Source organism: Ochotona curzoniae, unplaced genomic scaffold, assembly GCF_017591425.1.
Source record: "Ochotona curzoniae isolate NIBS_2020 unplaced genomic scaffold, NIBS_Ocur_1.0 contig_3643, whole genome shotgun sequence".
Classification (NCBI taxonomy): Eukaryota; Metazoa; Chordata; class Mammalia; order Lagomorpha; family Ochotonidae; genus Ochotona; species Ochotona curzoniae.
Window position 1 is genome coordinate 3,972,839 of NW_024465933.1, and position 14,749 is coordinate 3,987,587.

At 47.3% G+C, this 14,749-nt stretch overlaps 1 protein-coding gene across 1 annotated transcript in view; it reads right to left on the reverse strand.

Moving 5' to 3' along the window:
- Positions 1 to 14,749, reverse strand: part of COL4A4 (collagen type IV alpha 4 chain) — a 98,493-nt gene continuing 83,744 nt past the window's right edge. Inside the window, exons 43-47 of the mRNA XM_040982775.1 lie at positions 13,609 to 13,734; positions 5,300 to 5,416; positions 2,287 to 2,475; positions 627 to 913; positions 1 to 264 (exon numbers count right to left, since the gene is read on the reverse strand). Of these exons, the coding sequence (XP_040838709.1) occupies positions 1 to 264; positions 627 to 913; positions 2,287 to 2,475; positions 5,300 to 5,416; positions 13,609 to 13,734 (983 nt within the window). The remainder of the gene's footprint in view (positions 265 to 626; positions 914 to 2,286; positions 2,476 to 5,299; positions 5,417 to 13,608; positions 13,735 to 14,749) is intronic.

A 14,749-nucleotide genomic window follows, 5' to 3' on the forward strand; every position in this document is an offset into this window, starting at 1 on the left:
TTAGCTGTACTTCACACAGACTTGGCACCTGCTGATTTTCTGGCGTTGGGCCTGGCCATCTTTTAAGGTGTCTGGTGAAGGGGCAGAGAAAAATTGCAAGTCCGGTTGCACTGTTGTCAGCCAGAAGCTGTACTTATTTGCAAAGAAGTGGCATGTGCCCTGCCGGCCTTGGCATTCAAGGAATGGCGCAGCTCTGAAGTCTTCCAAGCAGCTTCCAGGTGACATGAGGGCCTGCCCCCCTCCTTGGTCCCCAGCTCCTGTGTGCTACCCAGAGAAGCAGAGAATTAGAACTCAAGACACACACAGCTCCATACCCCCCCAGTGACATGCCCAGATCTGTTCCTATTGTGTTTGCTTAAATTATTTCGTAAGAAAACAAAGTGTAAGTTGGGTGTAACACACAATGGAGCCAATGACTGATGTAAATGCATCTCCCAGATTATATCAAAGTAGTGAGAAAAAAAAATGATTCACAATAGCCATAAATCAACAATAATAATTAGAGCCCAGTATCTCAATAGGCTGTAGGTCTTCATGGCCATGTGAGTGTACTACTGTCCAGTTCAGGCCAAAAGAAAAAAAGATATTAGAGCAGATGTAGCAGGATCCAAGGGCAGGGAACTCACCATCAGGAAGGAGTACCCAATCCAGAGACTCCTCCAGGCTTGTGGGCATGGAGGGATGGATTGGTCCTGGCTGTGCACTGCTACCGCCTGTGCTGGGGCCTCGCACACAGCACAGCGGCTGATGTAGGGACGAATCTCCTCCTCCGCGACCGGCATCATGGGCAAGGGTGCAGCACTGGCCAGCCAGTAGGATCTGTCATTTCTCTGGGCATAGTGGCACACTTGGTGGATGTTGCAGTAGGCAAAGGGCAGCGTGCTAAAGATGGGAAGGCAGGACCCTGCCAGACCTTTGAAGGGAGGGAGAGATGTCTGAGCATACTGTGCAGGCATGCCTGGTGAGCTGCCCGACACGTGGTGTTCAGACATGTATTCTGATGTATGGATGCTCTTGCCAAAGCCTAATTTTGTGGTGGTAAAGCCATTTCTGCAGCTCCTGGCCCTGTGGGACAGTCTTTGTGCACTCATCTACTCATAGCTCCCTGTGGAGCCCACAGTGGGTGGGGCTGATACATCTGTGCTTTTACTAAGCAGTTGATGGCCCAAGGCAAATGGATGAGCAGAAACACAGTGAAAGGACAGTGAGACAAGCCCAGTGACTGGGGTCACTTAGACTTAGGGGAAGGATACCTGGCAGGAGTTATTTTAAGCTTGACAAATGAAAGGATGTAGCCAGGCTGCGAGGTGGTAATGAGGCCCGTTCAAAAGAAAACCAGAAATATGGAGTGTGCAACTCAGAAAACTCAAGTTCACCAGAGAGATGGCAAGAGCGGGGATGTGCTGTGTGACTCGGGGTATTCAGAGAACAATCAGGTCAGAAGATTCAGCCATGTCAATCTTGTTAAGGAGTGCTCTATATATCATGAGACTGGGCCAAGAGAGGCAAGACTTCCCCTAGGCAAGGCAGGAAAGAGGCTGATGGTAGAAGTGAAAGAGACAAAGAAGAAAACACTCGTGGAATCCAAAGGTGAAGCATTATTTCTTCCTTTCCCCTGTGCTCATTAAACAAGGCCCTTGGGATAGGAAACAGAATGATGTGACTCAGACGCGTAAATAGTGGCTGCCCTGGGCTGCCCTCTTTACCATCTGTGCTTCCTGCTGGGAGGTGCAGTCCCACTGTCTTGGAAAGACAGTATTGAGCAGCACCTAGAAGCTTAAACTCTTGCCCTGAAACTGGTTCCTAGAGTGTAAAAGTCCACTGTTGACCAGGAGAACCAAGAGGTGACCTCAAAACCAAGTTCTGTGACTGAAAAGGCATTTGGAGTAGGGCAGAAAGTTGAGGCAGGTTAGCACTAGGACATAGCCAGTAGGTGTTACCCATGCATTATTTCACATGTAAAACAGCAGCCAACCAAGTCCTGATTCGGTCATTAAAATGAAGAAGAAAAACTGAATTTCAGTGCAGACTTTACACTTCCATAACTGAGAAAGAATCCTTTTTAACTCAAAACCAAAGTAATCAAGCAGCATGCATTTCCTTGCATATTTCAGAGGATAATAAATAAAAGTTGCTAAGAATCAGCACGGTAGGTTTTTAAAAAAGAAAAAAATAATAGCCTATTGAAAACCAGTGCTAACTTAAGACATGTGAAATCTGTAAGAATAATCCTAACATTTTGATTGGCAGATAATGGGCACAGCTGGTTATGTGGTTTGTCCATACCAAGGTCTTGATTGTGAGCCTTCTCTTGTCCTTCCAGGTACAATAGGCTATACCCAGTCCAGAGCCTGGGCATGCCCATGGGGCAGGCGGGTTCTTGGTCTGTCTGACTGTGGAGGACCAGGAGGAAGCCACTGAGATAACCTGGGCCTAACCCTTTGGGTCCAGGGTCCCCAGTGGGACCAGGAGGTCCTAGAGAAGTAGATAAAAGGAAATAAAGCAAAGTCAGTTTAGAGGGTCACATTAACCTTCTCAGCACCTCTTGCTCTGGTGCTGTGCTAAGCACCCAGCGCACAGAAGCGGGCAGCCTGCCCCTATAGCTGCAAGACCCACAGACAACCTTCAGCCAGTCTGCTCTCCATGGGTCTGCTGCCACTGACTCATCCAATTTCAAACAATTTTTTTAAATTAAACATCTGAAAATATCTAGTCATTTTTCTCACAAACATTCCCTAAACATTACAGTATACCGATTTTATACCTAGAAAAGGTATTTTAAGTAATCTGGAGTAGATTTAAAGTTCTATGCAAATACCACATCATTTTGGATAAGGGAACTGAGCGCTCCTGGATTTTAGAATCTAAGGTCCTGAAACCAGTCTGCCAAGGATATCAACACACACCTGTGTGTTGCAAGTAAGCCTCAGATGCTTGAACTGCCTAAGCATGAAAACACAGGGAGCTGGCATTGTGGAATAGGGGGGAAAGCTGCCACCTGTGAGGCTGGCATCCCTTATGTGTGCCAGTCTGAGACTCAGCTGCTCCTCTTCCTCTTCAGCTCCCTGCTGTTGTGACTGGGGAAGCACTGGAAGATAGCCTAAATCTGGGCCCCCATGCAGAAGACAAAAAGGAAGCTCTGGGCTACTGGCTTCAGCCTAGCCCAGCTCTGGCCGTTGCAGCCATTTGCAGAGACAATCAGTAGATTGAAGAATCTCTCTCTCCCTCTCTCTCTTTCTCTCTCTCTCTTCCTCTCTCTCTCTCTCTCTCACACACACACACACACCATGGGACAGCCTCATCTTCGTCAAGCACCTGTTGTACCTGAGGAAGAGAACAAAGGATGAGCACACACCAAGCAGGGAGAGGTAGGAAGTGAGGAAGAGAGAAGCTCTTGAAAGGACAGATCAAGTGTGGTCTCCCTGCCCCGTCCAGTATGCCTGCCCTTCTCACAGCTTTAACATACCGCCCGCTGCGTGCTGAGGATGGCAAGAGTTTGGGTCCTCTGAATCTGACTTTGAATTCTCCCTCTTTCATGAGGGAGGGAGATGGAAGGAAACCTGTCTCTAGAATTCTTGTTAGCAAGGCAGGAAATGACCAGTTCTACATAAGATTAGCTGGATCTGTTTCCAGTGACACCTCTCAGGGTCGGACTTATTCCAGAGGCCAGTACTATTTGTAACTGCGAATGGCAAATGTGCAGTTAGGCCTTGAAATCCAAAGGTGTTTCGTGGTTTGTTTGTTTTTTTCCCAATCTGTTTCTGTGAGTCTAACAGGCTCTCCCTATTGACACTGTAATCCTGAAACCACAGAGCGGTGGCTGGAGGTTGCATCAGCCCTGTCACAATTTTATAAGTGGCATTTTTGGATCTGTAGAGAACAGAGGGAATGTTGAGCCCTCCTGCCTACACACAGTGGGGCCAAAGCTGTCTGGCAGCTCTTCAACATGCGGACCACTTCTTCTGCCGACACCACGAAGCCCTGCCAGCAGCTTCTCCTAGCCATCACGGGCCTGCTGTTGGATCTACACCTCTCACCAGGCACTCCCCAGAGAGATTCTGTCACAGAGTCTGTGGGTCCCCAGTGCCTCATATGCTACCTGCAGAATTCAGAATCATGTATGGGGTATTTAAACAATTCACAGAAAGGGCTGGCATTGTGTGGCACAGCAAGTTAAGGGTACTACTTGGAGTACCCATATCATCCTGAAGCAGCTGTCTGAGTTCCAGCTCCTCCACTGAGCCAGCTCTCTCGGCTAACAAGCCTGGGCAGGCAGCAGGTGATAGCCCAAACGTTCGGATCCTTGCCACTGCTAGGGGAGACCCAGACAGAGTTCTTAGATCCTGGTTTCAGTCCAGGCAAGCCCTTGGTGTTGCAGCCATTGAACCAATGCATAGAGGTTGTCTCAATCTTTCCTTCTCTTTCTGATCCTCTGCCTTTAGAATACATCAATTTTTTTTTTAAGATTTATCTTTATTAGAAAGGCGGTATACAGAGAGGAGAGACAGAGAGGAAGATCTTCCGTCCGATGATTCACTCCCCAAGTGAGCGCAACGGCCAATGCTATGCGGGTGCAGGGTCCCAAAGCTTTGGGCTGTCCTCGACTGCTTTCCCAGGCCACAGGCAGGGAGCTGGAAGGGAAGCAGGGCTGCCAGGATTAGAACCGGCGCCCATATGGGATCCCGGGCGTGCAAGGTGAGGACCTTAACCACTGCGCCACCGCGCCGGGCCCGAATACATCAATTTTTAAAGTTTACAGAAAATGTATCATGAAAACCTATGCATCGGCTTCAAGAAAAACTTTGTACCAAGTTAAACTTACCTTTTAATTCCATTTTCCCCACAGCCTCATGTCTCAATCCCTACTACCCTAACAAAAACACTCTCCCCAATTTGTTGCCTCTATTTTACGTGAATATATTCATGGCTCTGTGGTAAGATGAAGTGAACTCAGAAAACCAGAAGCCAAGAGATGATACTCTTAACTGTAGTGTGTGAGCAACATGTGCCAGCTCCCAGGTCCTTAGAATGCAGCTCCTGCAGCTGATAGCCCAGGCAACCAGGCTGACAGACCAGGATCTTTTATGGGGGAATGCCACACAATACTGCCTAGGCTGGAACTAGGTAGGATAGCATCAGTTTGCATAGGGAGCCTTGATGGCGCCTGACGCCCGCTGAGTCCGTATCTAAGGCAAATGCTTTCGCCACGATCCAGTTTGAAAGGCAATGGGAGAGTCAGAGTTCTTATCCAGCCCCTGGCTAATGCTGTCAGACAGAACAGGAAACACTGCAACACTACCTGGTACTCCAGGGTAGCCAGCTTCTCCAGGGTCACCTTTGCTTCCAGGAGGCCCAGGAGGCCCAGGGATACCATCTCTGCCCCTTCTGCCATCCAGTCCAGGTTCTCCTTTGCACCCTGCAGGGAAGTTCATGATAATAGTGGTGAAAACAACCAGGACATCACAGCAAATGCTCCCTGTGCCAGCCTCAGATTTCCTTGCCACCTAGATTAGACAGCACCAACTGACTTCATCTTCCCAACTACGTGACCCATGGGCCACCCAGGCTCTGAGGGCTCAGTAACTTGACCTTATTTAAACCAATCAGCCAATAAAAAGCTGGCACAGATTTGAAGCCATATTAGGAGGTTACTGAGAGAGAGGTTTCCACATTTTCTTCACATTCCTAAACTTTTTTCTTTTCTTTTCAAAATCATTAACATCTATGGTTTTTATAATTAAACGCTATCATCCCGCTAATGATTTCTTTAAAAGTCTGGGAGGAGAAATGAGTAGTATGCAGTCGGAGATCAAGTTAAATGTGGAGCCAAGTGAAAGCTTTCTGTTGAGCCTCTGCAATGTGCCAGGGACCACGTCGCTTGCTTCCAAGGGTGGGGAACCTTTTTTCTGCCAAGGCCATTTGGATCTTCATTGCGGCAATCACAAGCCATACAAAGTTATCAACTTACAAACTTGCCCACTCCAGATTGTTGAATTTAGTGTTCCATCTGCAGTTGCCTTAGCAGGGCCAGATACCATGATATGACAGGCCTTATATGGCCCACGGGATGGATGTTCCCCACCCCTGCTGCATGGATGATCCAAGTCAGTCTTCACAGAGAGGGGCATGCTCGGATACCTGTTCCACCAGGAAGGAGACGAGATCAGAAAGGCTTGGAGTAGATCTGGTACAGAAAGGAAGGCCAAGTACAGAGACTGTGTCATCAGCCCCCATTCTCTGCCTCTGCACCAGCTGCAAGGCTCAGCTGCATCTTCCAAGGACAGAAGCTATGCGGCCCTGGGGCACTGGTGCTAATCCTGACCTGTCTGCTGTCTTTATCAGGACATCGGTGTGAGCCACAGTCACCGTCTTTGTGGCCATTGATTGCCATGAGCCCTAAGTCCTAGTTCTGTCCAGCTGCCCAGCCTCCACTTGCTGTTTCTTTCTCTCCCCCCACAACCTCCCTCCCCACTTCTCTTCCTCTTCTCTTCCTCCCCCTCCCTCTCTCCCTCTTTTCCTTTCTCCATCTCCCCTCCTCCCTGCCCCCTCCTCTCAGTTTCCTTCCTCTCCCTTCCTCTTTCATGAATTAGCCTATGGTGAACCACTCTGCATTCTCTCTGCTGAAAGAATCATAAAATTCTAACTCCCAGTATCACAAGTCTCATTTGGAAATAGGCACCATTAAAAACATAGTTAAATTAAAATGAAGCTGTCACAGCGGGCCGTGATCCAGTCTGACCTAGGCCTCTGTGGAAGAGCGGGAAGCTGTTTACACACAGGTTCATCGGGAATGTATGCTCCTGGAATGGCACAAAGGGAAGATGAGGGGACACAGGGAACACAAAGAGAGAGGCCTCGGGAGAAACCAAAGCTGCCAACACTTTGATCTTGGGCTTCTGCCTCTAGAACCATAAAGCACTACGGTTTTGCTATTTAAACTGCCCTGATGTGGAATCCTAATAAAGCAGCCCCAACCAACAAATTCATAATCTAAAAACCCACCAACAAACCAGAGACTGCCTGAAGTCACTGCTTCTCTCTCCTTCTGCCTTGGCGATCCTACAGGTGTGTGATGAGGATGCCAGCCAACCCCTGGAACTCCCCAAGCTGCCCTCTTACCCACGCTCAAGGAGCTAATGCTCTCCCAGGAGGTGGAGTTAGCCCATGAAAGGTGTTGACAAAAGGCATTGGCCCCAAACCTGGGCCTTGACGCACCATCCCTACCATGAACATGAGGCAGAGGCTAAATGACCCGAGACAGCAGAATTCCCCTGCATTGGCGCTGTCTGTACTGGTTGTGTATACCACTGTTGGCCCAAGTTAGTCTACATTCATAACTCTAACATGCCAAGGGCATTCCTGACTCCTTCACTTCCCTGGCAGCATCACAATGGAGCAGACCCTGCTGCCTCTCACCACAGAAGCCCTAAGCAGTTATTTTGTTCTGGAGCAGAACAAATGTCTGGTCCTCGAACTGTGGTGTAAATCGACACCTGCCTGGGTAGGTGTAAGGAGTGCGAAGGGGATCTGTCCCGGCTGAGGCTGAGGCTGAGGCTGTAGGCCATGCACTCTGACAACCACTGTTCTAGCTATTTCTCCATTCTAATCAGGGTTATTCATGAGATGCTCATCACCTAGAAGGAGATTCATGACCAGTTGCTTATTGTAGTGAAAAGGTTCAAGTCCCAGGGTTCTTTGGCAATTAGTTCCAGGGCCAGCAGCATGGTCTGCAGTGACCTCAAACATGTGTCAAAGCCCTCTCCCTGCCTCTGGCACCTGCAAGCCTGAGGTGGCAGTCTAGGCACTCGGGAGGACTGGGTGTTACCTGGAGCTTAGGAACCACAGCCTTGAATGTCACTTGGAACCTTCCTTGCCTTTCTTTAGGTTAAGTTGCCCTTTTCCAAATTCCCACTCAACCCCTTGTGAAGCCTCCAGACTTTACTTTCAGCTGGTTGTTGCTCTTGAAGTCAAAGCCTTAATGAATTAATGTATTTTCTGCCAGAGCAGCTGGCACTAAAGCCATTAGTAAATAATTTGAAAATGTGCTGGTTCAATAAATGGTGGCACCATCATAGATTACAGTATTCTGTGGCCATTATAGATAATATTTAAGGAAAATATGAAATGACACATAAGTGACAGCCTGTTAAGAGGGGTAGTTTACATGGGAGTATGCATTGAAGGGTCTTTTTAAAAGGCACAGACAGGGAAAAATGTGTTTCATTCCTTTGCTTGGTATTTTCTTGTATAAAGGGAGTTTTTCCCTTTACCAAATGACCCCCTTAGGCTAACATTACCATCTCCTGTGCATCTGCTGCTCCTCCCTTCGCACATAGTTCTCCACATGAAGCATTTCTGCTCTGTCCCTTGGGATATCTGCCAACATCAGAGACATTTGGACTTGCATCCAGCAGGCTGGAGGCCAGAGAAGCTACTCAATGTCCTGCAGGTACACAGCACAGCCCTCTAAGATTCATGGTTACCTGGTTTCCAATGTGTACAGGGCTACTCTTGAGACACCCTGTCCTACCCTGCAGACAGCATTCAAGTGCCATGAGTGTGTTCCTAAAATGGTTGGAGATGTCTCCCAGCACCAAGGATTCAGCAAGCAATAAGGGAAAATGCCACCCACAAGCTTTCTGCAACCTCTCTGCAGCAGCAGTTGGGTGGTGACAGCCTGCAGACCACCCATTGCCAGTGCTGTAACCACAGTCACACTGGGACATCTCCTAGTGCATCATCCATGGCTGCTTCCTGCTTCCCCCGCAGAGTAGAGTAGTCAGAGCAGAGATCATCTGACTCTGAAACGCCAAATATTTACTCTCCAGATCTGTCCAGAGAACATGTTTGGCCCCCCAAGGTAGAAGGGATGCACAGAATAAACCAGAAAGGGCATAAACCTCTGGTATTGTAATATAACAATCAGGATTATGAAAAGACTGCAGGGGAGAAGGATGCCAGAACTGGGTCTTGGGTTCTAGCAGGAAACACCTCCATGGGAGGTGACCTTGCTATTGAGGAAGGAATAATGACACCTATCCAGGAAAAGAGTGTGTGGCAGAGACAATAGTGTGCAGAGGTCTGGAGGGCATGGTGGCTTCAGGGCTGATAGGAGTGGAGCATGGCTGGGGACGGAGGTGGGGATGGGCTCACAGAGAAGAGGAGACAGGATTTGGGGCTATTGGTTCAATTTGTTCTTGAAAGAAATGGGATGGTGTTCAGTACAGGGACAGTTAGAGACGCACTGGCGAAGAGGTGGCTGTCAGCTTCCCACTGCTCTCCTGCATGCACACCACCTCCCATCACCACTGCAAATGCATGCTATCAAATTCCTCTCTAGGACCACCTGCTTTAGAGGATGCATCCCTTCTGTCCCACAACCAGCCCAGCTCTCCCCCTTGGTGCTGGGTTAGCTGCATTCCATGCAGCCATTCTGGTGGTCAGTGTGTTGTTGTCACACAGTTACACCCACTGGATCAGAAAAGAATTCTTTAGGAGTGTACTCCTTCTCTCCATCCCTCCCCTTCTCCAGTGTCTGTACTGTATTCTGCAGGAAGTGAGAGCCAAGCATCTCATCCTTTCCACTGGGTGGGGCCTCCTCTCCCTGGATGGTGCTCACAGATGTCAGCTGGCGCAGCTCTCACAACCAGGTTCAAAGAGAACCTCAGGAATTTTGGAAGAAACACAGGGCCCAACACTGAGCTCAGAGCAGTCTTTTATCGGTCTGCTGCACAAGATGATTCCAGAGTGTGGCCACTTGCTATTCCACAAAGGGCCAAGTGCTGACAAGATGTTGGGCTTGTGGGTTTGTTTGTGTCCTCCTCTTATTGACCAGGCAACACACATTTCCCCTGACACGTGGCACTGAAGGGAGGCCACTTGACATGGGGAAGAAAGAATCCCTGTGCCAAAATGCTCCAGTGTAAGCTTTGTTCTGTTCAGGATAAGACAGAGAAGCTCCCAGGCAAGTGGCATTTCCTGAGAGACATGAAGGAAAGCCCTTGATAACCTGAGTCATGTGCCTAAAACTTTCTACCACGTGGATCTCTTCTTTCCTTGGAACAAGTTTTAAGTAATAGAGGTTCCATCCGTATAGCTCTTCAGTGTCAGAAGGGCCACTTCCTCTGAGAGGGTCCTATGTGATGCAAAGATAAACAGGGGCTGACAAGGTGCACCAAGTCACGATACAGAAACTCTTCAAACCACAATGGCAACTACTTTCGTGCTCCCTCTAGGAAGTCCTGCTGGAAGGAAAGGCAGGTCAATCCGTGGGGAGACAAGTGTTAGATCTGCTGGGATGATGGACTGCTAATAGACATTAGACACATGCTCCTAACAGACACAAGCTGTTCCCCACTCACCGTGGGCAGAGAAGAGCAGGATTTAAAGTGAAAACATCAATAAAGAAGCCAACAGAGCCATGGCAGAGGGAGGTCATTCTTCCTAGTGGCAGCTGTTTCTTCACTACCAGTGGAGAGGGTAGGGCACACGAGTGGAGTCCAGTAATCCCTCTGAGTCATCTGAGCCAATCCAGGCCCTCTGAATAGACTTGTCATTACTCTCTGGTTGCTGGGGAGGATGCCCAGTGGAAATCTCCCACACTGGGCTTTGTCCCCTTCTGTCCCATTCTCCTAATGCCCTTGACTTACAGCAGCGACAAGAGGGAGAAGAACCCAAAGAATATGATAGAGAGGAAGGGACGGAGCCTTTGATACAGGAGACTTATCAGAGAAGAGGGCCCCCAAATCAATAGCTTGGAAGAAGGTGCACAGTAGGACGTTAAACAATCTCAGGGAAGCTGTGCCTCAGAGTATCACAGTCCAGCCTGTGAGACCATGGGAAGAGAGGGTGCTGTTTTTCTGAAGGACTGTACATTCTTTCATTTCCCCAACAATAATCACATACCAAGAGGTGGCCTTCAGTGTCTCCACTGCCAGTAAGCAGGGTTGGTGACACCAACAGGGAGGGGATATATGAAGCCTCTGAAGGAACCATTCCATCCCTCAGTCAGAGGAAATTAAAGTGACAGTGGATGGTACCTAGCCACAAAGAAGCTTGCAGAGCAAGGACAGAAACACTTGCATGTGCCAAAAGCACACAGTAGGTTCAAGTGTACAGAATTTAGCCTTTTGATGTTATTCCCTTCTCAGTTACATTCTTGGGATATTTTCGACAGGCCCGACAGTAGGTGAATTCAACCACCTGAGTGGGTTCAATGTTGATGGTGGAGTGAGACAATGGGTTTCAACCCTGGCTGCTGCTACATTCAGCTGCAAAGGCCCTGACACACAAGCTACACCAGTCTCACATGTCCTGGTCTGGAGTGAGGCCCAGGAGTCAGTACTTTTTTTTTTTTTTTATCTTTTCCAGCTAGGATTGAGCCACTGAGATCCAGTTATCACTAAGATTGAGTTACCCTTAGCTGAATTGTACAGCTTCTCAAATAGTCATATACATAGAAGTATCCTGGGGATCTTGTTAAAATGCAGGTTCTGACACAGGAAGTCTCAGATGAAGCCCCCAGACCTCACAGAGCAGCATGGGAGTGGCTGACTCCATAGGGAAGGCCAATTTGCCCTGCACTGTTTGTTATAATTTTTTTTTCAATGATGAAAAGCTAACAAGTGTATTATAGGAAACTGAAATGCACAAGCCTAGCCATCCACAATCGCGAGCTGTTTAGTGCAGCGTGTCTTCTAGGTCCTGTGTGCGTGCGTACACATCTACTTTTACTGACAGAAATCATACACCTGCCCTACTTACGCTGTTGGACATCTTGTCCATCTGCCTGTTGGACAATTCCAGCTCCCTAAGACTAAAACTCTCCTTTAGGCGCAGGTGCCACCTCTGATTACCTTGCTTCACTTTTGTATTGCTGTAACAAAATACCTGAGACTGGGTAGCTTAAAAAGTAAAGAGGTTTTCTTGGCTGAAAGCTCTGGTATCTGGAGGTCAAACAGCCTGCTGCCAGTATCCTGGGAAGAGGGCACCTGGCCATGTCATAATGTGGTAAAGAGGAGAAGTGAATCAGCAATTTGCAGAAGGGGCCAGGCAATGTGCAGGTGGCCTTAGCTTGTAACAAACCATGAAACAGAGAGAGAGAAACCCAGACCCAACCCCACTCCACAGACCATCAACCTTTCTTTCATGAGGGTCCAGCCCACATGACCTAACCACTTCCATTACCCCCACCTTCTAAAGCTTCCTCCAGCTCAACATCACACACCAGGGCCCAAATTCCCAGGACATGGACCTTCGTGGGAGAAACCATCCTGAAACCAGATTAGCAGCTCTGTAATCTTCTGCACTGGAATTAACCTCTCCCTGTTCCATGTTCATGCCCTCAGCTTACCACTCCTATAACACATGAATTCTGATTGGTCGTTATTTTAACTTAGGTAAGTTCTACTGCCTACTTCTTCCCTAAAATTGTGAGGCCCTGGTTGGAGGCGAACACATCAAGTTCACCTTTCTGTCACCCACAGCACCCAGTACCATATTTTACAAATATAAGAAACCAGTTTGCCTTTAAAATGATTGAGTGATCAGTTACACACTGTGAAGAGAATTTTACCCATTCAATGAGTGCCAAAGAAAGGAAAGTTAAATAAATACCGATTCAGTTCCTACTGCTCACTTCCTGTTAAAGGATATTGCTATAAGGAGCGTCCAATTCATTTTATGCACAAACACACACAGTACAGCAGGCACAAACAGCATGCCTATGTAATGGTGAGGAGTGCTCCAGAGCTGCTCTGGTTAGCCCTCAGCTACACTAAGACGCCAACCGAGGAAGCCATCTCTTGGGTGCTTAAGATTTTGTATTTGAGAAAACAAAAGAAAAATAAATGGTAGAAGAATTCAGTTCTGCAACCAATTTCTTTAGACCTAGCCACACTAGATCCCAAATCACAGCACGACAGCAGGGGAAAGGGGAGAGGAAGCAGCCGTGTGTCATTTCTCTGGATAAATTGCACAGGTTTTCCAGACTCGTAAGCAATATCACCTGATCTGAAGAGACCGAGGAGCACCTGATTTCTTTGTGAATTACTCATGGCTGTGGAGGATATGTGGAAAACAAACCAATTGGAGAACAACTTAAAAAAAAAAAAACTGTTTAAAGACTTAAATAAGGGTGCTGTCATCCTGACAATGGCTGAACAATGCTCCAGTGACGTCATTGCCAAATTTAGAGCAATCCTCTTCCATCTCCTTTCCCCTTTCTAAGTGGTAAAACTTCCTTCTCACGGGCTCTGATTCTGCTCCACTAAACCCTGCCTCAGTTGTTTTTTTGCTTCAAAATCTGGTCATTGTCTGTTAAAGACTCTTAATAGAGCATCCGCTCTGTTGTGCAAAGAGGTTTCAAAACCCCATGTCCACAAGCTTACCAATGATGAAATATTGAAGTAGGAGTTCAACCCAAAAAGTAGGATGAATGTGTGAATCTAATAAGGACCATGATTCAGCCTTTGGATTAGTGAAGGGGAAAAAGGGGGCACTGATTTTTACTTTCCATTTGTGCAGGATCCAAAGAGTCTATGGTAAAGCAGGTAGACTTTCATCTCAGCAACATGGGATGCAAACACTGACAGCAGTAAGGCTGCCTACCTGGTCCGGGGGATCCTCTTTCTCCAGGGAATCCCCTGGGTCCTTCTGGTCCTCTTGGGCCAGGCACACCAGGAAGCCCTGGAATTCTGGGGCAGGCTTCCAGATCAGCAGGTGGCCCAGGTTCGCCTGGAATTGGAATCACCACTTGTGTAATGAATTCAGATAATCACGATCAAACTTGTTATAAATTCTCTAGTTAAAGGTGCATCTGGCACTACACAAAGAAACTAAAAAGTTTGTAGAAACTGAAATTCAAAGGTAACTATATTTTTTTAATCCATGCAAAATTGTTTCATAATACATTTTTCCCATGAGCTTTTGAAAACTTGTGATAAGAACTGCAAAACATTTTATACCAAAATACATCTTAAGCCAATTTTCTGTGGACTTTTTGAAGTTCCCTCATACTGAAATGTTAACCAGAATATTCAACAACTCAGTATAACTTCCATGAAGGCAGAAACATATCTTGTTCACTACAGGAGGTCCTGAAAAACTCCTAGAAAGCATTCGTGGAACAGATGAATGAATGACTACTGGAATGAGTGAATGGAACATTCAACGAAGCAAGAAATATAGGAGCTGTGAAGGTTGGTTGAGGCAGCAATAGTTTGAGATGACACAAAATTTCCAATCTTTGGGCCAGTTTCTTCCTGTAGTGCCAGCAAGAGGCAGCACTGCAAGAGGAACGGGTAGGTTCCTACAGGTCAGCAAATGCAGCCTTCATCCAGTCATAGATTATAACCAGCTGGATTTCCAGAGTGTCAGCTGCTCTACAGAATTCCAGGATGGCTAGAAGCTCTGACGCAGTGACTCTCAAGCTTGAATGAAAGTGGGAATTATGCAAAAAAGCTATGAAAACAAACCTAGAAATACTTGTACCACTTGGGACTAGGATGTACACTGAGCAGGGCTTTCAGTGAGGGTCACATAACAAATGCAGCTAGAAAACTTCCCAAAGGTACTGATTCTGGAACATACCTACACTTAGTAGGAATTGCTGGGAGGAATTGCCCAGGAGTATCTGTGTATTTTTTTTAAGATTTATTTTATTTTTATTGGAAAGGCGGATATACAGAGAGGAGAGACAGAGAGGAAGATCTTCTGTCCGATGATTCACTCCCCAAGTGAGATCAACGGC